This window comes from Vigna radiata, chromosome 1 (genome assembly GCF_000741045.1).
Source record: "Vigna radiata var. radiata cultivar VC1973A chromosome 1, Vradiata_ver6, whole genome shotgun sequence".
In the NCBI taxonomy this organism is placed as follows: domain Eukaryota; kingdom Viridiplantae; phylum Streptophyta; class Magnoliopsida; order Fabales; family Fabaceae; genus Vigna; species Vigna radiata.
In genome coordinates, this window is record NC_028351.1 from 28,830,824 (window position 1) to 28,857,180 (window position 26,357).

General features: G+C 34.1%; 1 protein-coding gene across 1 annotated transcript; it reads left to right on the forward strand.

Moving 5' to 3' along the window:
* The first annotated feature begins 664 nt into the window (after positions 1-664).
* LOC106760798 (LRR receptor-like serine/threonine-protein kinase GSO2) lies at positions 665-3,820 on the forward strand. The gene has a single exon (XM_014644228.1). It carries the CDS (start codon positions 665-667, stop codon positions 3,818-3,820), a length of 3,156 nt encoding a protein of 1,051 aa, XP_014499714.1.
* The last annotated feature ends 22,537 nt before the right edge of the window (positions 3,821-26,357 follow it).

Genomic DNA, 26,357 nt, shown 5'->3' on the forward strand with positions numbered 1-26,357 from the left:
AAAAAGAAGCCAGTATTACCTGGACAAGAGGTGAAGACCTAACGCAAATGCGATTTGAAGGAGAGAAACTCGAAGAGGAACCTCAGAAACTGTGAAGAAGATGCAAATACAAAAATGACGGTTCAAGTTCTCCTGAGATGACCTATTTCATTAATGCGTGTAACTGACGAAACCACTAAACAAACTACACCGTTGGATATAGATGATCTATTTCATTAACCTTTTTAGTATGCGTCAAAATACCTTTGCAGGTACCCCCTCTCGGTCAGGGTTTGAAGCGCAACGAATGGTTAATAGAACATGCGGCTGAAATATTCACAGAACCAGCAATCAAGTGCCAGAAAGCAGCAAAGTTACATCACTCATATCAGTGTCTCAGTCCCTCAAAATTTTCACGAAAACACATACTAAAAAGGTTAATGTAATTTTCGTATGTATTCCTGTTGTCTCATTTTGTTGGCCTGAGGAGCTTCCTTCGATATTTTCCTTTCATTTAGAAAATTCTACTTCCTTGCTTGACTTGGAATAGTGAACAAAGACAGGGTGTAGAAATTAAGCCCCAACTACTTAAATCCTGTTGCTGAGGAAATAATAATTTTAGCGCTGTTGCTTCATCTTTTATTCATACCAAGGTTTAGAGCATAGCAGAAATTTCATAGCAGGAATGAACAGTTACTTTCTCAAAATATCGTTTGCAGTGTTTGTGTGCATTCTGCATAACAAACTATTCGTTCTTGGATTCAACTCGCGATCACAGAGTTCACAAGTTAAATGCATAGAGAGGGAAAGACAAGCACTCCTCAATTTCAAACAAGGTGTCCAAGATTACTATGGCGTGCTGTCCACGTGGAGGAACGATGAAAATGACACAGATTGTTGCAGATGGAAAGGTATTGAATGCAACAATGAAACTGGTCACGTAGAAATGGTTGATCTTCGTGGTTCAAAATCGCATTATTTGTCAGGTTCAATCAATATCACTTCATTGGTTGGCTTGCATAAATTGGAATATTTGGATCTCAGCTCTAATTATCCTTTCTTTGATGACGGTCAAATTCCACCCTCCATAGGCTCCTTTCAAAGCTTAAGATATCTCAATTTGTCATTTTCAACTTTTTTTGGGACAATTCCATATGAACTGGGAAATCTCTCAAAATTAGAGTATCTAGATCTTAAAGAAACTTATATTCATGGAGAAATTCCATCTCAACTAGGGAAGCTTTCAAGTATGCGATATCTTGATCTAAGTCTCAATTTTCGCATCAATGGAGAGATTCCTTCTCAACTTGGAAGTCTGTCACATTTGAGGTATCTTTATCTGTCAGGAAATTCGCTTTCCGGAGCACTCCCGTTTCAGGTCGGAAATCTTCCTCTCTTGCATTCTCTTAGACTTGATGGAAATTTTGGTCTTAAAATAAAAGATGAAAATTGGCTATCTTCTCTCTCTTCGTTAACAACTCTAAGTCTCGATTGCTTTCCTTATCTTGGCATCTCTAATATCAGTGAGCATCTTCCAAACTTAAGAGAGTTAAGTCTAGACTATTGTGCACTTTCAGATGCTGATATTTCACTTTTGTTTCCTTCTCATTCCAACATTTCCACTTCACTTTCCATCCTTTCTCTCTCTAATAATAAGTTGACGTCATTAACATTTCAATTGTTGTCCAACTATAGTCCTAATCTCCAAGAGTTGTATCTTTCTGCTAATAACATTGTTTTGTCGTCTCCTAACTATCTAAACTTTCCTTCTCTTTTGATACTTGATCTGTCTTCTAATAATCTGACTCAAACATCAATATTTCAAGAACATCTCAACTTCAGCACCAAACTACAACAGCTTACCCTGTTTGATTGCGGCCTTACTGATAAAAGCTTTCTTGTGTCATCTTCTTACACTAAAAATTCTCTTTCTCTTGTCACCCTTGTTATCTCAAACAATCTGTTGAAGTCACCCGTTGTATTTCACTGGGTTTGCAACTTTACTGCCAATCTTCAAAGTCTTTTCCTAGAGAATAACTTGTTAGAAGGTCCCATTCCAGATGGATTCGGAAAAGTTATGAACTCTCTCAAATTACTTAAACTTAATTATAACAAACTAAGAGGCGAGATTCCAGCTTCCCTTGGGTATGTTTATCAGTTGCAGTCTCTTCATCTTGAGGAGAATTACTTGGAAGGTGATATCAATGAACTGCACCTCACAAATTTATCCCAATTGATACAGCTAGATTTATCAGACAACTCATTGTCTCTGAATTTTGCTACCACTTGGACTCCACCCTTCCAATTACGTAAATTGGGCCTAGCTTCTTGCAAGTTGGGTCCTAACTTCCCAAGTTGGCTCCAGACTCAAAGTCAGCTAGAATTTCTGGATATTTCTGATGCAGGAATTGATGACTTTGTACCAAATTGGTTTTGGAACAACTTACAGTTTATAAGTGAAATGAATATGTCTTCCAACGGTCTCAAAGGTGTGATACCGAATTTAACGATGAAGTCTGTTCTCTATGGTTCCCATGTAATAATTCTAAATTCAAATAAACTTGAAGGTGTAATTCCTATATTTTTGTCACACGCTCGCATATTGGATCTGTCACGCAATAATTTTTCAGATTTAAATACATTATTGTGTGGAAATAGAGTGACAAAAAATATGTATACTTTGGATCTGTCAAATAATCAAATAGGAGGACAACTACCTGAGTGTTGGGAACATCTAAGTTCACTAGAATTTCTTGATCTAAGAAATAATAAATTATCTGGAAAGATTCCACAGTCCATGAGTACTCTTGTTAACTTGCAGGCTCTGGTCCTACGAAACAACAATCTTAATGGAGAACTGCCACTCACATTGAAGAAATGTTCAAACTTAGCTTTCTTAGACGTGAGTAAGAATTTGTTGTCTGGTCCAATACCTTCTTGGATAGGGGAAAATATGCAACAATTGAAAATCTTGAGCTTGCGAGTAAATAACTTCTTTGGAAGTGTTCCTAAGAATCTTTGTTATTTGAGTCAAATTCATGTCTTGGACCTCTCAAAGAATAACTTGTCAGGTGAAATACCAACGTGTTTAAGAAATTTTACCACGTTGTCAATTCCAAGGGAAATTGTAAGGATACGAAAAATTTCATCTCAGGTAACTTATTACGACTTATATGACTCTTACTTATTATTGGCGTGGAAAGGTCAGGATCATGAGTTTTGGAATCCAAAGAATCTTCTTAGGAGCATTGACCTCTCGAGTAACAGTTTAACAGGTGAAGTACCCACAGAGATTGGATATTTACTTGGATTGGTTTCTCTGAATTTATCAAGAAACAACTTTTATGGAGAGATTCCTTCTGAAATTGGGAATTTAAGTTCGCTGGAATTCCTAGACTTATCAAGAAATAATTTCTCTGGCAATATTCCTTCTACTCTTCCCAACATAGACAGTCTTGGAGTGTTAGACCTATCAAACAACAATTTCAGTGGAAGAATCCCATGGGGAAGACATTTTGAGACCTTTGATGCCTCTTGTTTTGAAGGAAATATTAATCTTTGTGGAGAGCAACTCAACAAAAGTTGTCCAAGAGAAGAGATAATAGAAGAAACTCCACAACCAGCAATCGATGGAGAAGAAGAGAATTCAAATTTCTACGGAGCATTATACATGAGCTTGGGGCTAGGTTTCTTTGTAGGCTTTTGGGGCTCAATAGGATCAATGCTACTTTGGCAACCATGGAGAATTGCTTACATGAGATTCTTAAACAGACTGATAGACTATGTACTTGTAATGACTGAATTGAACGTGACCAAGTGTCATAGGTGGCTCAAAGGATAGTAGGTACGTTATTCCATTCAATTCTTTCTCTCAACTTGTTTTGCTTACTATTTTTCTGTTTACATAGAATGTAGTTTTTTTAAATATAATAGGATTGTTTATCTAGATACTAATCATTATATATCTTTATTTGCATGTCTCCCAGACTATCACTCTTCATTAATTTAAGGTTAAATAGATTCATTGGTCCCTGTTTTTGTTTGTTTTCTTCAATTAGGTTCCCGTTTTTTAAAAATGATCAATTTGGTCCTTGAATTTGTAAAATTAAACCAATCAAGGACATTCCGTTAACTTTCTTAGACGGTGTTAAAAACAATCTTTGCTGGCAACAGTAATTGTCATTCTGTAAAGAGGTGTCATGACGTGGTCTGCCATCATGACAAGGGCCAAAAGTGTGATTTTCTTTTGTAAGGTTTCCGTCGGAGCAGCTGTTGCTTTCTTCGCACCGACCATCACGCCACCACCCTGGACAAGGAAAGCTGCCAGAACCGTTTCCCATACCCTCTTCCCCTTTCACCGGTTGAACTCTCACACAACCCTCTGAAGAAACCATATCCAGGTCGACCTCCAAAAGCTTCAATTTTTTTCGCCGATGACTTCGCGTGACGCCGGAGCCACCATCAACTCCGGCACAAGGCCCTTCCTCTATTCATCGCGCGAGAGAGACTGCTCTCTCCTTCGTGGATCGTCTCCTGGGCAAGCTCATCCACCGTATCAGCCAGTGAGCCATCGGTGTTACCAGTCGCCGCCAAGGTGGTTGCTGACCACCACGCCACCGCCTTTCACCTTCGCTTGCGAGCAGGGAAGCCCTTCCCCTCTTCTATTCTATTTCTATCTCCTGATCCTCACCGGAGTTGTCAGAGAAGGAAGTCGTCGCCACTGAATCCATACAAGTCACAGCTACTGTGAGTCGCCAACAAGGAAAATCCTTTCCTCCTCTTCGCATTCGTGGTCGCCGCCACCAAAGGGGTTACGATTTCGACTCACGTAACTTGAGGATTGGGGGAATTCCCAACCTTAACACTCTAAAGCAAAGGGAGGAAGAAGGTAGGTAGGGAATCGAAATTGCCCAGACCGAGAGGAACAAGGTGAAGAGCGACGATGATGGCGCCGTGAGCAACTCAAAACAGTTGGGTTTGCTTCATCTCTTTCGCAGACGAGGGGAATCAAAATTTGGGGGAAACTGTTTATGGATGAAACTTGTGTTCTTCTGAGACTCAAAAAAACGAAACCAACACTAAGGTATTGAATCTGGTTTTGATGGGTTGGTCTCATTTGACGCAGGTGAGGGATGAATAGAGAATAGGTACTGTTGGTTTCATTCTGTGGTATTCTGTGTGAGTTTTTGCTGACTCTATGATGATGATAGTATGTTAAAATGGATTGGCGAGATGATGATGGGGAACCAGTGGTTGCTAGGAAGGGAGTGGGTTCGATGGCTAGGCGAGACTGGTGTGGTGATTGTTCTTGATGGTTGGTTCTCATTTATGTGGCTTTGGTGTAGTGCAGGTTGAGGATGATGGTATCCATCTCTGTTCAATCTCATTTATGTAAAGTTAAAGCAATCAAGGACATTCCATTTCTGTTCGAGGGTTTTCTTTCTTTTCCCTCAAACTCCAGGCGCCTTCAGCAGTGCCACCACCTACCTCCAGTAGCTCCACCGCCGACAACGGGGACGAAAATGTTTTTCCTCTTTTATTCTCTTTTTTGAATGCCGCCTGTTGATGGATTCCACCACTGATTGACGTTATGTCTGACGTCATAGGCCGAAGGAAACTGCCTCCGATTCATGCTTTTGTTTTCCTATAATGTCTTCTGGATGCAGGTATTGAAGTCTATTGAAGCCATGTTGAAGGCAATATGATTTTCCTCTCCTGGCCGTGCATAAGGGACACCTGTTCATAAAATGCCAGCTAACATTGCCAGCAAAGACTACTTTTAACGTCGTCCAGGAAAGTTAAAAGAATGTCCTTGATTGGTTTAATTTTACAAATCCAGGAACCAAATTGATATTTTTAAAAAACGGGGACCTAATTGAAGAAAACTAGTAAAGACCAATTATTTAACCTTAATTTAAAATTTAAACATTGAATTTGTCCAATTCTATTTTCTTTAATTAGTTAATGCCTTTACAAAACAGTTCCGTAAAATAATGATTTTACTTGCAATAAATAAATTATAGATGCGTGTTCTGTTTGGATATGTTCTATGATGTTTAAACTTCTTTATTAAGCCTCATATTTTTCTGCATCACGACTAATGCATGTATTATGAATTATGTAACAGAATTTGCAGTTTATGGAAGATAATGAAAGATGCATTGGAGTAGGTATTGAGGTTGAACAAACTTGTTTATTTCATTGTCTTCTATTGTGTAATGTAAGCGTAACTTTTCTTATTTCTTTTTATAATGTGAACGTTTTGCAATCATCTTAAATAATGATACCATCTACAAATTGACTACCCAAATTTTTAAGTGTGAGCATTGATGGAAACAAAAACAGTTTGGTTGCAATAATGAATGAAGTTTTATGGTTCATACTTCATAGTGTACTCCTTCTTGCTTCAAACAAAGAAGTTTCAATCTAAAGGATATCTATGGCTAATACGAAAATAATATTATTACTACTTCATGTTAAGACATGCTAAACTTTAACTGATTCGATGCACTGATTGTTCATAAATTGTCACATATAATACTTTTTTAGTCCATCCCCTGCCATTACCTCTTAGTTACTTCTGCTTTCAACTTCAATAGTTGTTCCATAACTCCAAATGAATATTTTCAAAACTTGAAGCAGAAACTTAGAATCATGTACTCTGGTTAGCACCAAACAAAGAAAGGAACTTTTTCTGTCATAATCCCTAATGTGTCGAAACAAAATTTTCTCCAGCACTGCTCTGGCTCGAGCTTTCAACATTGTACAAAACTAGGATTTCTACCTGTGCAATGCACGGGACTTTTCAAAAATTAAACTATATTTTTTATATTAATTTAAGTTTATAAAAATATAATTGTAATTTAATATAATTATTTTATTTTATAAAATAAAATAATAATAATAATAATATTTTGATTATTTTTGTGATGAAAATATATTTAAGTTATTTATATATATTTTTAACAAAATATATTGTATATAAATTTTTTAAACTAGGCTTCCAAAGAACTATAAGAAAGAAATGTAAATAACAATCCATCTAAAACTATAAAAGAATATACTATGTCAACAACTATAAAAGATTAGGTAAAGATAGAAAGATGAAATATCTAGTGGGCTAGTGAATTTGTCTAGTTGAATCATCATGTTACAATTTTATATTCCAAACTCTTATTTAAAATATTATTTTTAAAATTACAAATTATCAATAGTATAAATAGTTTAATAATTCACTTCGGTTGAAAATATATTTACATTAAATAAATTAAAAAAATATTTTTAATATTTAATTTTCTTTTAATAATTTATTAATGATGTTATTATTTATTTATTAATTTACTTATTATTTTATATTATATTTTAATTGTTATTACTATTATTATATTAATAGTTTACTATTAGGCTTAATATTCTCATGGTCCCTATTTTCGTCAAGTGCGTTTTGGTTTTAGTTTTTTTTCCTGTTCAATGTTGTCCTAAAGAAGGTGAATTTTGTTCAATTTGGTCCGTTTTGCAAATGGTGTTTAAATCGTTAACTGCACATAATCCAAGTCTGCACAACACTATTCATATGACATTTAATTGCCTATGTGGATTCGCTTCAGGTGAGGTGGATTCTGAAAGAAATGTATTTATTTAATAAAACCCAAATTTTGATGAGTGTGGATAGTGAAATTACGGTTAGAATTTTTTACTTTACTTCAGTGAAAGCCAAAATATATATATATATATATATATATATATATATATATATATATATATATATATATATATATATATATATATATATATATATATATAATTCTCATATATTAAAGTAATGATAAATAAAAAAATATGTACAAATTATAATAATATTTACATTATAACTAACACAATATTTAATTGTCTAATATTCATTTTTAGAATATTTTACATATATTAACAAATTCTTCTAAAAAGATACGAAATATATGAAAGTTGTTTAGAAATATTAAAATGACTTCAATTTTTTTATAGTTTTTTACGATTTCAAATTTTAAATTCAAACTTTTTTATTGTATATTTCAAATTGTAAATTCTCTGTTGTTGTTGAAAATATGAATCTTAATTTAAAATATATATATTAAAATTAAAATTTTTACTTACTATATTTTCAAATTGATTTTTTTTTTAAATCCTTATAAAAATACAACTTAACTCTTTTTGACTATTTATTTTGCATACTAAGAAACTAACGTAATTATATTTTTAAAATATATGAAATTAAGTTATATTTCTTTTCTTTATTAGAAAAGGTTTGAGTTGTTTTTTACTTTTATTTTTTCACTTTTCACATATAACATTCCTGTAACACCGAAATAATTTCTTTTTCAAAAGAAGAAATTTTGTTTATCATAAACATAATATCAAAAGCAGAAGTATTTAAGATATTTCACTAACTCAGATTCAAACATAAATCAATTACATTATTTTATTCAAAACATAAGAGTCTATATTATGATATCAACTAAAAATCTTACAACTATCATTGGAGTTAGATGGCTTTGCTAATGTTGAGTAACTAATTTTGCTTTGCTTTCTTATAAAAGTACCCTATAGCTTGTGACAGTAGTGGTGTGGAATAAACTTTAATGGAACCAATGCAAGTTTGCATCATTGGAAAAAGAAGAAAAAGTTTGTAAGTGGCAAAACATTTCCACCGAAAGTGCCAACTACTACACCACCTAAATTTATCTTTTATGCCTTTCTTCAATCATAATAAAGAATTAGCGCTGTGAAAAATGTTAAATTAATGAGATAAGATCATCTCCAAATCTTATGTCGTCTCATAGTAGTACGCATACAATGTTCACAACTATATTCTGACCAAGAGAGAGGATTATACTTTACAAATAATAGCATATCATATATCTAAAACTGTTCATTTTGTTAAACCTAAAAATACTTTGTTATTGTTAAAATATTTATCATCATAGGTTATTTTATTTATCATGGTTTTATTGTGTCTAAGAGGGATCTTTGAAGCCATCGAGAATTACTTTACCATTTCTATCTCAATTTGGCATCAGAGCAGGTTGTTTGAATCTCTTCTTGGTCTTAAAAAAAATTGTCTTCCTTTCTACAATCAGTAATCTTATTCTTTTATCTCATTATATGATAGAGATATGCACATATCTCTTCTTCATGTATTACCAAACGGTAAGGAAGATTGTTGATTACCGAACGGTAAGGAAGATTGTTGATTACCGAATGGTAAAGAAGATTGTTGACTACCGAACGGTAAGGAAGTGGTTGTCTCCCATATTGCTAAAGAATGTTGGGTTGCAAACTATCTTACTAGCACCGAACGGTGGCTACAGAACAACTTCATTCTACCGAACGTGGTTACCCAGATACCGTTCGGTCTCTTTGTTTTACAGACTTTTTGTTATTTCTACTTTCCTTTTTTTTATTTTTTCTTTTCCTTTGTTTATATTCCTTGCTTCCGCTGTACTAAACTCACTTTTCAATAATATTCGTTCATAGATTTGTTCTCTCTGGGGTTCTTGTTTCTCTCTTCTCACAATTCTTACATGGTATCAGAAGAAAGAAAATAATTAGGGTCCGTTGTTTGCCCTCTTTTCTTCATCTTCTGTCTGATCCCTTTCTCATGGCTTCCTCCACTCCAACCACCACCGTCGTTGCCTCGTCCTCCACCACCGATCATCTTACCAATCCTGCTCATCCTCTATTTCTTCATCCTAGCGAAAACTCAGCCCTCATTCTTGTCAATCCGCCTCTCTCCGACACCAATTATCAACAATGGAGGCACGACATGATTGTCGCTCTTGAAACTAAGAATAAAGACAAATTTGTTCTTGGTACCATTTCTTGCCTTCCTCCTACTAATGTTGTTCATGAAGCCTGGAAAAGATGCAACGAAATGGTGATTTCGTGTCTGACGTGTTCTATGACTCTACCCATCAAACAATTTGTTATGTGGATGGATTCTACATCCGAGATTTGGAACGATCTTCGTCAACGCTTTTCTCACAGCGATAAGTTTTGCATCGTTGATCTCCAAGAAGCCCTTCAATCTTGCAAATAAGGTGATTCTACTGTTTCTCAGTATTATACTCGTCTTCAAATCATCTGGAAAGAACTTTCTTTGTATTAGACTGTTCTTGTCTGCTCCTGTAAGTCTCCTTGCAATTGTGGCTTATTGACCAAGATTCAACAAGAACGCAACGATGACTCTATCATCAAGTTTCTTCGTGGTTTAAATGATGATTTTTCCTAAGTCTGTTCTCAAATTACGCTCATGGAACCTATGTCGACTCTCCCTAAAACCTTCTCTTGGGTTCTTCAACAAGAATGGGAATTTCATCATTCCTCCTCAAGACACCATGGCTAACTTCAATTTCCAGGATTCTTAGAACAAGACTTTTAATACCTCTTGTGGTGTGTTTTCTGGCCGTGGACGAGGACGTATCACAAAATTTGGTGGTCGTGCCAAATACTGCGATCATTGCAAGAGAACCAATCACACCTCTGATAATTGCTGGATTAAATATGGCCTCCCTCAAGGTTATAAACCCAACATCAAAACGAATGTTGCTCACTCCAATCCTTCTGCCCACCTGACTAATGGTGTTTCACTCACCCTCACTGACTCCACTGCTGATACAACCTAAATCCAGTGCAATTTTACTCAAGAACAATATGGCGCTATTATTGGATTGCTGAAACAGTCTCAACCTCATACTCCTAGGGTGGCCAACGTCAATCAATGTACTCCACAATCATCAGGTTCTTTTTCTAACACAAATTTTTCTTCTTGAATTATAGATAGTGGAGCTACTAATCATATATGCTCTTCAAAATTTCTTTTCAAAACTCTACAACCTATTACTCCTATTTCTATACGCTTACCAAATCAAAGTTTTGTTACTGCTGCATTCTCTGGGACATTACCTATTACTGATCATATATTTAGGCAATTTGATTTTGCAAAATACTCTATTTGTTCCCAATTTCTCTGTTCGTCTTATTTCCATTTCTAAACTGTTACATTCAAATAATTATTTTGTTGTCTTTCATCAAAATAGTTGTCTCATTGTGCAGATGGATACTTACCAGACGATTGGAGTAGCTAAGAAATACCAAGAACTCTTTTATCTTCTTAATAATAATACCATAGACACTTCTGAATTAAATGTTCTTCCTTCTGTTTTTCATAACAACTCTAGTGATTCTTGTCATTTGTGGCACATGAAACTTGGACATCCTTCAAATAAAATTTTACAAACAATAGCTTCTCAATATTCTGATATTTCTTTTCAATCAATTGATGCTTGTGATGCCTGTGCTTTTGCTAAACAAAAATGTCTTCAATTTCCTATTAGAAAAACTAAATCTCCTTGTTTCTTTCATCTCATTCATGTTAATATTTGGGGTCCAATTTCTATCACTTCCATTGATGGATATAAATATCTTTTGACCATCGTTTATTACTATATTCGTTTTACATGGCTTCTTCTTTTGAAACACAAGTCTGATGTTAAACCTTTACTTCAAAGCTTCATTGTTTTAACTGAAAACCAGTTTTCTTGTAAACTTAAAGTTTTGAGATCTGACAATGGAAAAGAATATCTTCTTCATGATTTTTATTCAATCAAAGGTATTTTCCATGAAACCAGTTGTGTTGCTACTCCTCAACAAAATGGTATTGTTGAAAGGAAGCATCAACACATTCTCAATGTTTGTCGCTCTCTTCTTTTTCAATCTAAAGTTCCTAACCTTTTTTGGTCGTATGCTATAAAACTTGTCATTCACATTATTAATAGAATGCCAACACCTTTTCTTCAAAATCAATCTCCTTATGAACTTGTTTATTCCATCAAACCTGACTTTTCCAATCTGAAGGTTTTTGGATGCTTATCATACTCCAGCTCTGCTAGTACAGGACACACAAAACTTGATTCCAGAAGCAACAAATGTATCTTTCTTGGATACAAACCTGGAACCAAAGGATTTGTGTTGTATGATTTGCATTCACATTCTATTATTATTTCACACAATGTCATTTTTGATGAAAATGTTTTTCCATATCAAACCTCTTCCACCTCACCTTCCTCTCCTATACATATTGATATTTCTAATGTTACTTTTTCTTTATTTTCCAAATATGACACCTATTTCCATTAACCCAAATTCTCCACCTAGTAACACTTCTAACACTTCCAATCATTCTTCTGATAGTCTTACTTTTCCTAGTGTTGAACAAAGAGTTTCTCTTAGGAATAAGAGTAGACCTAAATATTTAGATAATTACTATTGTGGTACTAATTCTAGCTTTACTTCATCCTATACTACACCATATCCCATACACTTGTTTCTTTCCTATGATAAATGCTCTTCTAATCATACTTCTTTTTGTCACAATATTTCTGCACAAGTTGAACCATTTTCCTTTAAAGAGGCAAGTAAATTTGATTGTTGGCAGCAAGCTATGAACTCTGAACTATCTGCATTGGAAAGAAACCGAACATGGACCTTGGTGAATCTTCCTACTGGTAAGAAACCAATCAGTTTTCGTTGGGTTTATCGTGTCAAGCACAAAGCGAATGACTCTATTGACAGATACGAAGATCGCCTAGTAGCGAGAGGCTTTACTCAAACTGAAGGACTCGACTACTATGAAACATTTTCCCCTGTTGTAAAAATTACCATTGTTCGTCTTGTTCTTGCTCTTGCCGCTAGCAACAAATGGTTTCTTCATCAATTAGATGTTGACAATGCCTTTCTTCATGGTGACTTAGATGAAGAAATATATATGACGCCTCCTCCTGGTCTCTGCTCGTCCACTCCTGGTCTTGTTTGTAAGCTTCACAAGTCTCTTTATGGTTTAAAACAAGCCAGTAGAAATTGGAACCACAAACTCACATCAGAATTACTTCTTATTGGTACACACAAAGTACTGCCGACCACTCCTTATTTATCAAGCATTTGTCCTCCTCTATCACCATTATTTTGGTCTATGTTGATGATATACTTTTATCTGGGAAAAATCTGTCTGAGATCACTACTGTCAAAGATCATCTCCACAGCAAGTTTCACATCAAAAATCTTGGAGATCTCAAGTATTTTCTGGGATTCAAAATTGCTAGATCTCAAGTTGGACTATGCATCAATTAGGGAAAATATTGTCTTGAATTAATTTTTGAAGCCGGCATGTTAGGATGTAAACTTGCTCCAACACTTGCTGATCCTTTTGTCAAACATCTTGTTGATGAAGGTATCCCTCTCACAGATCCTTCTTCTTATCGACATCTCATTGGACAATTACTATATCTCACCCATACGCGGCCTGACATTGCTTTTTTCGTCCAACAACTTAGTCAATTTGTTTCAACTCCTCGCCAACCTCATATGCAACAAGCCATGAGGATCATTAGATATTTGAAGAATGCTCCTGGTTCTGGTTTACTATATGCTACTGATAATTCTTTCCACATACATGCATACTCTAATTCCGACTAGGCTACTTGTGCCACCACTAAAAGATCCATATCTGGTTTCTGTGTTTTTCTTGGAACTTCTCTTATCTCTTGGAAATCAAAGAAACAGACCATTGTTTCTAGATCCTCTTCTGAAGTCGAATACAAGTCCTTAGCCTCTCTAACTTGTGAACTACAATGGCTACAATATCTTTTAAAAGATTTGCATATACCATGTCCGACTCCTTACTCCGCCTATTGCGACAATAACTCTACTATTCACATTGCTAATAATCCTACCTTTCATGAAAGAACCAAACATATAGACATAGACTGTCACATTACTAGACAAAAGCTTCAACAGGGTCTCATCAAACTTCTCCATGTGTCTTCTACCAATCAAGTTCCAGACGTTTTTACCAAGTCTTTCTATCCTTCTCAATTTAACACTATTACTTCCAAGCTGAACATGCATAATATACATGTTCATCTTGGGGGAGGGTGATAGAGATATGTACAGATCTCTTCTTTCTGTATTACCGAACGGTAAGGAAGATTGTTGATTACCGAACGGTAAGGAAGATTGTTTATTACTGAACAGTAAGGAAGATTGTTGACTACCAAACGGTAAGCAAGTGGTTGTCTCCCATATTCCTGAAGAATGTTGGGTTACAAACTAGCTTACTAGAACCGAATGGTGGCTACAAAACAGCTTCATTCTATCAAACGGTGGTTACCCAGATACCTTTCGGTGTCTCTATTTTACAGACTTTTTGTTATTTCTACTTTCCTTTTTTTTATTTTTTCTTTTCCTTTGTTTATATTCCTTGCTTCCGTTGTACTAAACTCACTTTTCAATAATATTCATTCATAGCTTTGTTTTCTCTGGGGTTCTTATTTCTCTCTTCTCGCAATTCTTACATTATATGCATTCTTTATTTTCCACTGTTCACCGTCACCGACCGCCGTTGTTCATTGTCACGGTTTCGTCCGGCGACCAGTGGATTTGGATCACCATCTCGAGCAACAACCAACCCCACCGTTGTCGAGGACTAGTTCTCATCCATGTGTCGTCACACACTCCACATTTGTCTGATGTCCATTGCTGCTACCGTCGCATTTTCTCTAGTGATGTTAAGGTTTTTTTGCGCCTTGAGGAGCATGACCCATCGTTGGTGGTCGCTGCCTCATTCTCCTCCACACACGCTGTCATGCACGGTTTTTCTCCGATTAGCTTCTGGCGCGTGTTTGTCACGCTCCACCTTCTTGGTGTAGAAAAGAAACCGTTGTCATGGTATCTTGACAGTCAGTGCTCATGTCACATAATGTAGAAAAGGTGTAAGTTCCAAAACGGGAGGAAAAGGGAGGAACAATCACATTCGATGGAAACCAAAAAGGTTGAATAATAGGCATTGGAAAGATAAGTTTAAATCTTTCCCCTATTGACAATGTTTTATTAGTTAATGGCCTTAAACATAATTTCCTTAGCATAAGTCAAATGTGTGATAGTGAATATGATATTATTTTTGAAAAAGGCAAATCTAAAGTCTTAGACAACGAAAGTTTAATTGTATTTACTACTAAATAAACAAGATAACTAATATATAATATATCTAGATCAATTGCATGTTCAAAGCATTTCATGCTTAGTATCTATAAAAGATGAGGCAATATCATGACATAGTAAATATGGGCATGCAAACATGAGATTAATCTTGAAATTGCAAGACCTCTTAAGACAATTGCCTGAAGTGTCATTCAACAACACAATCTTTTGTAATACTCTTGTGAAAGGCAAATACGTCAAAGAATCTTTTAAAAATAAAAGTATCATTTCTACTGAAAGACCTCTTGAGTTGCTTCATATACATTTATTTGGTCCTACAAGAATTGCATTTGTTAGTGGTAAGCGTTATAGATTGGTAGTCATCGATAACTTTACTAAATTAACCTATAAAGATGATGCTTTTAATGCCTTATATAAACTCTTAAGGTAGAGAACGAAAAAGTTTGTAAGATTGTATCAATCAGAAGTGATATGGAGGGGAATTTGGAAATGAACAATTTCAAAAATTTTGTGAAAACTCTAGCATAAAAGATAATTTTTGCACTCCAAGGACACAAAAAAAAATGGTCTAATTGAGAGGAAAAATAGATTTTTGCAAGAAATGGCCAAAATGATGTTAAATGATTCTAACACCCCTAAGCACTTATGGGCTGAAGTAGTCAATACAGCTTGTTTTCTTCAAAACATGACTTATTTAAGGTTAATCCAACATGAATTATGGAAGAATAGGAAGTCCAACATTTCGTTCTTTTGGATGTCAATGCTTTATTCTCAAGACTAAAGATAGTTTAGAAAAGTTTGACTAAAAAAGTGATGAGGGTATCATGGTTGGCTACAATGAAACCTCAGAAGCATTTAGAAGATATAACTCTAGAACTTCTAAGGTAGAAGAAACATTTTATGTTATTAATTTAACGAAAATGAGCTTGACAATAAAATGTTCTAGCTAGATGAAGGTTTTGCAGATTTGCATATTAGCAAAGGAGCGTCAAAATAAGTTTTGAAGGAAGTGTCGAGACCCTCCAACGAATTGTCTGAGCCTGAAGCATTGAAACAATGAGAAAAGAACGACTCATGGGTCACACTGTCTAGTAGTCAAGAATCATCCTCTTGAAAAGATCATAGGTGATCTCAAGGAAGATATCAAAACTAGGACATTTTATAGGTAAAAGCAAGCAATTCTCATTTCTTACATAGAACAGTTGAACGTTATGAAGCATTAGAAGACGATTCTTGGATAAAGGTCATGTGGGAGGTGGACCATTTTCAAAAGAATGACGTTTGGAAGCTTATCAAGCTACCTCTAGGAAAGCATGTTGTTGGAGTCAAGTGGGTCTTCCAAAACAAGCTTGACGAAGACGGCAAACTTGTGAGAAACAAAGTAAGGATAGTAGCCATGGGTTACTCAAAATAGAAGGCCATAGACTAAACAAAAACCCATGCTCTTATTGTCAGGTTAGAGGCTATCAGAATCCTTTTATCTTTGCTATGTTTAGTAAAATTAAATTACTTCAAATCAATGCCAAAAGTGTTTTTCTTAATGATGATATCAAAGAGAAAGTTTCAATAGAACAACCTCCTGGATTTGAGTTTTCTACTAACCCCAAACATGTTTTCAAATTGAACAAAGCTTTATATGCTTTAAAACAAATTCCCAAATCTTGGTATGAATGCTTGAGTTAAATTTTAGTTCAAAAGGGTTTTTCAAGGGATAAAGTAAATACAACTTTGTTTCGCAAAAACCTAAATAAAGATTTCATTATTATGCAAATTTACGTTGATGACATCATTTTTGGTGCTACTAACAAATCTTTATGCAAGTCTAAGATCATGTAAAGTGACTTTGAGATGAGCATGATTAATGAGCTCAACTTCTTCCAAAAACCAGACGCCATCTTCATCCACCTGACGAAGTACGTAATGGAGTTTCTCAAGAAGTTCAACCTAGATAAATCTAAGGAGATGAAGACTCTTATGCAATAAACGACCAACGTACAATTAGATGAGAGCTCAACAAAAGTGAACAATATTGTCTATAGTTGAATGATAGGTTCACTTTTATACCTTACAACGCTAGGCCTGAGATGTTTAGCGTCTGTCTATGTACTAGATTTTAGGCAGATCCAAGGGAAGCTGATCTAACTGTTGTTAAACAAATCTTTAATTATCTTAGTGAAACTAATGACCTTGGTCTTTGTTTTAAAAGATCGGAAAGTTCAAGGTTGCAAGGATACAACGATGCAAACTATGTTAGGGATAGTATTAAGAGGAAGAGCACAAATGGACGATGTCACTTCATTAGAGGCAACTGATAACGGTCTAAAAACCGTTATTTGCATGCTTAAATTTGATAGTAAAACACACCCTTTATGGCTTAGAATGAGCTTTAAATAAAGTAAAACACTTATTTGAGTCTTTTGAGAGTCAAAATTTGGTTTTAGTGATATTATGCTTGTTTTACATTGTTTTGCAGGGTTTTTAGATGAATTAAAGATGGAAGTGAAGTAAGGTGGACTTAGACCCATGAAAGAAGGAGAAAAATGATGAAAAGAAGGGTCAAGTGAGCCGCTGAGCGCCAGAATGGTCCGCTGAGCGCCAGAATGGTCCGCTAAGCGCTTAGAGCGATTAGAGGGAAACCGCTCAGCGGCAAAACTGACCGCTGAGCGGTCAAAGCGGCAAGAGGCAAATAGCTGAGCGGTGAACTTAGGTGCCTAGGCGGTTGTCTGTTTTTATTAGCTAGATTATGTAATATTTCTGTTATCTTTCTGTTATCTTTTTGGGCTTATATATAGCCCCAGTGCGAATTAGAAGGGGATTCTTTTGGCAGAGAGAAACGTCCAGAGCTATTCCACACACCTTGGAGGAGGTTCCTTGGAGGCTTAGGCTCCAATCAACCAAGTTTAGGGTTATTTCTTCCATTCTTTCATCATATTTCATCTAGATTCACCATAATTATGGTGAACTAAACCCTTTGTTGTTGGGGAACAATGTAATCTTTTGAAACTCTCATATATTCAAATTCTTATTTATTTCATATGCTTGTCATATACTTGTTTATCAATTGTTGGGTTCTCATTTGTGCTCAATGCTTTTATTGTTTAACTCATTCAGTAAAAGAAGTTTGTCTTTATCGATATGGGGACGTACGGTAATGTCATGAACTGGTGAGAAATTCCTTGATTATGCCAATATCGCCTATGGATAGGGGTAGGACGGTCAATTGTATTTGCTTCCGATCGCATTGCATTATTGGTTACTAGGGGAGGCTAGGGATAGCAAGCCGGTAATTAATAATAGGCTCTTTTCACCAAGGGATTGGGTTAAGGGTAAACTAGAAAGTTTGCATGACAATTAGATAAATAAGTGAAGTAAATAAGAAGAGTAGATATATGAGAGTGGGTAAGATGAAATTGTAAACCCCAACAACACCATTCATCCATAGTTTCTCAAAACTAATTGAATCAACTGCATTGCATGTTTATTTTTGTTCTTTGCATATAACCACCAAATTTATTCTTTTCTCAAGTCTTACGCGATTTTTTTACATGAAAGTTAAGGCCTAAGAGTCCTTTGGGGAAAACGATACTCGGACTTACCCGTTTATATTACTTGATAACGATCTGGTACACTTGTTAGGGGCTTAACAACAACCCTGTATCTTGGATGATAAATACACAAAGGACAATAGCCCTCTCGATCGATAGCTAAAGCTAAACACATCTCAACTACGAGTTATGGCTTTAATCTCTTGTAGATAAAGAATCAACTTAAAGACTATCTTTTGTGTTGGCTTGAGGTGTTTCCTTTAATTTTCCTTTCATTTAGAAAATTCTACTTCCAAACTTTCTTCCTTGCTTGAATTGGAATAGTGAACAAAGAGAGGTCATAGAAATATTGTACGTAGTTACTTTCTCAAAATATTGTTTTCAGTGTTTATGTACATTATGCATACCAAAGTATTTGTTCTTAGATTCAACTTGCTATCACAGAGTTCACAAGTGAATGTATACAGAAGGAAAGACAAGCACTCCTCAATTTCATACAAAGTGTATGAGATTACTATGGCATGCTTGCTAAAAAAATGTGGAACACACTATGATAGGACTTTCCAATTCACTGTGATTATTTTCATTGAACATTGACACCCTTTAAATATATACAAATAAGACCTGCGACTAAGTACAAAGAATAAAAACTAATAACAAAATATCAACTAACTCAAAATAAAAACAATTACTTAATCTATCTTTATCTTATATCCACCAAATAAAATAATAATGCACCTAAATAAATGGAAAACCAAAACCATTAAATCATATTTTATCTTTATCAAAATCAAACTAAATATTACTATACCCAAACAAATAAAATAAGACTAAAAAAAATTACTAATAAACCCCATATATTTAAGTTTATATCCTAACAAAACTCTCCCATAAACTTAAATTTGTCCATCCTCCATCTTTGCACCCTAGCTTTCCATGTGTATCATCCCACATCAGGTTTACTTCTTCCATTAAGAGTTGGATTCTTCATATTCTTCATGTTGGACATGTTGTCTTTCATCTTAGCTGAACTCTCTAATTCTTTGCCCGACTTATTCTTTTTTCTGCCCAACTTCTCATTAACATTTATCAACTTGTTTCAAACTTTAGGTGACTTCTCAACAATCTTGGCTGACTGCTCAGCAACCTTGACCAACTTCTTCACCTCTTCTAAAATTTTACTCATTAGGTTCGTCACAACATCTTCATCTTCTTCTTCCCCATTTTCTTCTAGTTCAAGAACACTAGATGTTTTCTAATCATTGTCTTCAGCCACCTTCTTTAGATTTTTAAGCTCAACCTTCTATTTATTCATAATTTATTAGCTTCATCTAGAAGCCTCCCTATCCATTGAATCTTTTCATCTTTTTGTTTGAATTTCTTTTCCAAGTTTTCCTTCTCCACGTTTGTCGCACCATATATCGAGCTCATCTCCTTCATTTTCGAGCACTTCATCAGCAATTGTCGAGTTCTTTGAAAACTCCGTACTCAATAGACCGGCGTTCACTTCATTGGCTCTAGACAACCCGATTTTCTCCTACTTAACTTCAGATACTTCAGTCTCCTCCTGTTCAGCCTTAAACAAGTTGGTTTGAATCTACTTGGCATTCAGTTGCTTGGTCTCCTCTTGCACTACCTCAAATAACTCGGTCTTGAACATGTCTTAGTTGTTTGAAAAAACCAAAATCCCCTTATGTTCTTCATCTTCTTTTGTAAGAAGTTTTCTCTCACTTTTCTTCTCAACTTGGCAAAGCCCTACTTTTTGGCTGATCTTTCCATAATTATAACAGTTTCTTGATTTGCATTTGTTTGCATAGTGGTCATATTTGCCACATTTAAAGCACTCCACACCTGTCTTAGATAGGCCTCTAGGGCCTCTTGCACGACCATGGTCACGCCAATTTCGTTGCCCGAACTCGTTTGTGCTGACTTCATTATCACCTCGGCCACATCTACCTTGTCCGCTACCTCCAAAACCTCGACTCTAAGTATTTCGAGCTTAATTTGAGTCAAATTGTGCCAGTAGTACTTGATCATCAGGTTCCTTTTCTTTCTTTTTTTTCCTAAGTTTATGGACCTTTACTGACCTAACTAATTCCTCCATAATGAGAATTGACAGATCCTTTATGTCTTCAATAATGATCATGATACTTTCAAAATCATCCATCAGATTTCTCAAGATATTTTTCGCAACCTAGTTAACAGGCATCTCTTGTTCTTTCAATCTGAGTTGGTTAGCCATCTTCTCCACTCGAGTTATATACTCGACAACTCCCTCATTTTCATCCATCTCCATATGTTCAAACTCTCTTCTGACAGTCTGTACTCAAACCTGCCTAACACAGATATCTCCTTTGTACTCACCTCCAGAATTTCTCAGGCTTCTTTTGTTGACTTCGCATTAACTATTTTCACAAACTATGATTTATCCATTGCATTGTACAGAAAGTACAAAGTTGATTTGTCTTTCACCCGTGTCTTTCTCAATGCAGCTTTCTGAGTAATTGTCTGATGTTCATCCTTTGTCGGTTCATTGTACCAATTCTCCACTATTTCCTATACATCTTGGGATCCAAGAAGAACCTTCATTTACAAACACCTATTGTCGTAATTGGTTTTTTGTGTCAACTATGGCACACATATTTCGTGGAAAACCTTTTCTCGGTACTCTGAACATAAAGCTATAATACCACTTTGTTAAAAAAATGTGGCAAACCACTATGATAGGACTCTTGATGATTTTCATTGAACCTTGATCGTCTTTAAATAAGTACAAATAGAATTTTGAGTCAAGTACAAAAAATAAAAACTAAAATCAAAATATCAACACAAAATGAAAACAACTATTTAATCTATCTCTAGAGATTTGTCTCGGCCATCCGATCACGTGCAGAGTGATTAGGAGTTAACATCAAGAAGATTAATATGACTTTGCATCATGATTAATCTGATCCGGTCAAGTAAAACGATGCTCTATTCTTTAATGATTAATGAAAATGTTATAAAGACAAGCTTGACCTCTCAAAAAAAGTGTAACACCTATGCATGTATTTCTTGGATGCTAGAATCATGCCTTGCATTATAAAGGACCAATTGAAATGGCTTTGTTGTGCATCTGCTTCTTAATTGCCACGACATGAGTGGCTTTTTACCTAGGCTTTAGGAATCTAAATCAAAAGGGTTCCTTTGTATGCATTATAGAGGATCATGGCTTCCATTTGTTTATTGCACCTCACTTGATATGCACCACTAAAGCTGTAAATTCCTTCGAATACACCCCAGGTGACATAAAACATCATAGAAAGTACTCATTGACACAATACAAGCTGCGAATACACCCTCGCCAATGACATTGCTCGCAAAAAATCTTTACTTTTTCTAGGCAATGATCTTTTTACTGAAAACCCATTAAACAGATGCATACTATGCCATATATTTCTCGCTTTCTATGCATTGAAATAACACATAGGTGTGCATTATCATGTTCCTAAGGCTTTGGAAAGTGTTATCATCTAAGTATGCACATGTTTTCTCTGATTTAGACAATTTCACTAATTTATTAAATGTTGTATGTAGAAAAAAATTGAAGCATATGAATCCACAACATTAGTGTCTCAATCAAAAGAAATATCCAATTCAGATTCATTGACTCATGCTTTAGGAATCCATGAGCATTGCGGTCGCATTCACGGTCTAGATTTAGGTCTTTGCCCATCTAAAGTCTTTGGAGTTCATGCTCGTTCTCATAGTGGATCATCAACATCTTCTCAAGTTGAAGAATTACAAACATAGGTTAATAAATATTTTATCAATATTTAATTGGTTTTTTTAGTTTTATGATTAATTTGTTAGGCATTATTTTCTTACTTTTTTAAAAAAAAAAAATTGTTACAAGTATCTACATTGACATCATAAGTCAATGAAATGAAGGCAATGATGTCACTTTTGTTACAAAATCGTCAGGGTTCATTGCTTTCACAGTTTGCCATGTTTCAACCATCATCGGTAATAATTGCTAAATTAATTTGTATGATTCTTTTTATTAAATATATTACCAACTAACTATTATGTTATATTGTAGGTATTTGACCAAACGAGCATGCTAAACAAAGTAAGGAAGAAGAACAAAATTAGACATTTTTTTCTTTTTTAGTATTATAATGAACATCTTAGTCATATTTTTAGTATGTTAATTTAGTATTAAACATCTTTCTTTTAATATATGAACAATTAGTTGTATGAACATATTAATATGTTGAACAATGTAGTTTATTTTATATATAATATTCAGTTTTAGTTCATATTATTTCATTGTTTGCTTGATTAATAAAACTAATTTTATCTTAATCTCATTTTATTACAATTAAAAACTAAAAAAAAAAACAAATTTGTACACACTTCCGATGCAGCAAAACTCCCACTAGTTTCGACAGCTTCAATAAAACCCCGCTAATTCTGACGGTTTTTCTAAAACCCTTGCTAATTTCGACATTTTTTCCAAAAGATTTTTCCAAAATCCCGCTATTTCCGACAGTTTTTCAAAAGACCACTAGTAATTACTTACCCACATAGCTATTTCCAATAGTTTTTCTAATCACGAGTAATGTACTTTTCGAAGCTTATAATTACCAGAAACGAAAAAAGAAATCTTCGATAAAAATCTTAATTTTTGTAGTGTATCTTATATTAATCAAATACAATATTATGGCACCTAAATTAATGGAAAATTAAAATTATCAATTTTTATTTTATTTTTATCAAAATAGAACTAAAATATTACTATATCCAAACTAATAAAATTATTAATAAATCCGTTATATTTATCCTAAGAATGATGTCCACGTATAAAAGACTATCAAAATGATAGATATTGTTGCATATGCGAAGGCATTCAATGCAACAATAAAACTGGTCACATAAAAATGCTTGATCTTCATGATTCAGAATCTCATTATTGTCAGGTTCAATCAGTATCACTGTATTGGTTGGCTTGCAAAATTTGGAATATTTGGATCTCAGCTCTAATGATCGTTCCATTGGCGGTCGAATTCCACCATCCATCGGCTTCTTCCAAAGCTTAAGATATCTCAAATCTCTCAAGAAATTATCTTTCTGGTGCAATTCCTTCTCAACTGGAAGTCTGTCACATTTGAGGTATCTTGGTCTGTCGACCAGGAAATTGGGTTCTGGTGCAATTCTCTTCATTAACAATATGAAAAATATTATTTTACATATTGAAATAAATTTATATTTTATTTTTATTTAATATAGTATCATGATTATTTAAAAATATCATTTTAAATTTTTAGTCCCACATAAAATACAAACATAAATACAAATTTCATTTTTTAAATTATTTTTATAAAATTGAGTTTTTAATAAGCTTTAAAATTGGCATCTCATTATTTTTTATAAAGCTGTCAAAATGGGTCACAATCCGCGGGCCAACCTGGTCCGTCACGGGTTCAGGACAGGTTGAGTTTGAAAAAATTGTATTTTTTTTATGCGGGTCAGACTTCAACCCGGCTCATTTAAACCCGGCTCATGCGGATTGAATCTGTGGTAGGCCGTGGCGGGCTGGGTTGGCCCACCAACCCGCCTACCTAATTTTATTTTATTGAAATTTAATTTTAATTTTATAAAAAAATATTTATTATTTTTTTTGCTTGAAAAAATTATTTAAGTTCCATATTTTCAAAATTAATTAAACATTTATGTTGGGAGTGAAATTTGGGAGTAAAATTTGTTTAGATTTCAATTATAGAAAGTTTGTATTTTTTTATTTTTAAAAAAAATTGTAATTAAGTGGACTAGTGAGCCAATCCGTTTACCCACCAACCCGTAGTGGGTCGAGCCGGGTTCAGATTTTTCTGACTCACTAATAAATGAGTCGGGTTGGGTTGGCTCACTAAGTGACCAACCCATGGTGGGTCGGATGGGTCGAGCCGGATTACCCGTTTTAACAGTTCTAATTTTTTTCATCACATTTTAAATTCCCAAACTCAAAATATAAACTAATAAACTGAATTTGTCATGATTCTTTATTAACGACAAATATTTTTAAGATATATTATAAGGAAACTTTTGAATCATGAAATAAGTTTAAATGTTCTTTTAAAAAAAAAAAAAACCGCTCTAAAGAAAATGAGTGATATGAAAACATGAATAAAAAGAGTAATAAAGAAAATGTCCAAACCCATTTCACTATGTGATGCAAACGATAAAGTTAAAGGTAATAACTCCGAGCTATTTGAAGCTTTTGAAATTGGGAATGAATTATTCATGTGTAAAAAAATATTTATTTTCTATTAATGTTAGCATATCTATATGGAGTAATAAATAAAATATTGTGTAACCGTTATTATCTCCAATTAGTATAATTTAAAATAGAAAACAATCAATTAAAGATAAAATAATATTTTTAAGTATACTCAAAACCAAAAATTTCTAAGTTAACAGCGAGTGATACTAGGAAATTATATCTTTTATGTAATTTTGCATACTGCACTTTGTATAAAATGTTTAAACCCTGCGTTTTCGGTAAGAAAACATATTCTTTTTCGTTTTTCACGTTTCACTGACTTTGATAATCCTTATAAAAATGTTTCATTTATTTTAATAATCTGTACTCCTACAAAAATGTTGATATATTTAATCATTAATTAATTACGAAAGAAATACCCAACATACATTACAAAATTATCAAATTTAAGCTTCAATTTTTGTTAAAATATATATTTTTCTTTCAACTCACTAATCAATCATAAATGTAATCAATCACAAATCACAAATATATAAATTTTCAAAAAAAGTTTAATAATTACCTTTTTCACATCACTCACAAAACATTACATAAAAAATAAAAAAAAAAAACCCATAATAACATTTTCCCAATATTCAAATTAAACAAAAGTGCTCTCAAAGTAAAAATTAAACAGTGCATACTATGTAGAAAGATTGAGTGACAAATCAAGATTGCAAGATGTTTCATTGGAAGCTTGTTCAGGAACAGAGTGATCAACAATATTTGTTGTTGCAACCATTGTCGTCTTTCGAAGTTGGCTTGATGAAGTGTTAGGATCACTTGTAAAAAGAGAGAGTGTTTGATGTGTGGTCTTATAATTGTTATCACTCTTCATAATTTCGAACCCATCAAATATAGACGTCTTATGATCCCTTTTAAACAATGAATATTCATGTCTTGACGTCCAAGGAAACTTTTGAATCATGGATTCCTTTCTAACTCCAAGTACCCTATTAAAGGATCCTCCATAAAGGGAATGATGAGAGTTATATAAATTTGAATAATAAGAGTAATAAGGATCAAAACCTTCAACACATTTTGCCATAGTCCGTTCTTGTTTGTGTGCGTTTTGGTGTCCTCCCAAAGCTTGTGAGCTAGAAAACTCTTTCTTACAATAGTTGCAACAAAAAGTCTTTCTTTCTTTCACATTTGCATTCTTCTTATCTTCATCTTTTGTGTAACAAATAGATGAATCGATTGTCTTACTCTTCGATGGTTCTTGAATACCAGCACCATTCTTTGACGTCTTCATAAAATCTATCAATACTATTTTATCATCATTTGAACTTTCACCTTGATGAGCCTTCAAACCTTTTTTGAGACAATGTTTCATTATAACAATTAAGTGTAACAAGAGAATATGGAAGTGATAACGATAATAGAATGTTTTTGGAAACTGAGAATGAATCATGTGAAGACTATAGTGTGAATATATATATATATATATATATATATATATATATATATGTATATATTGAATGAGTGTTATTATGTCTAAA

Coding starts and splice junctions, on each gene's coding strand:
- LOC106760798 (XM_014644228.1), top strand. CDS start 665: ATGAACAGTTACTTTCTCAAAATATCGTTTGCAGTGTTTGTGTGCATT.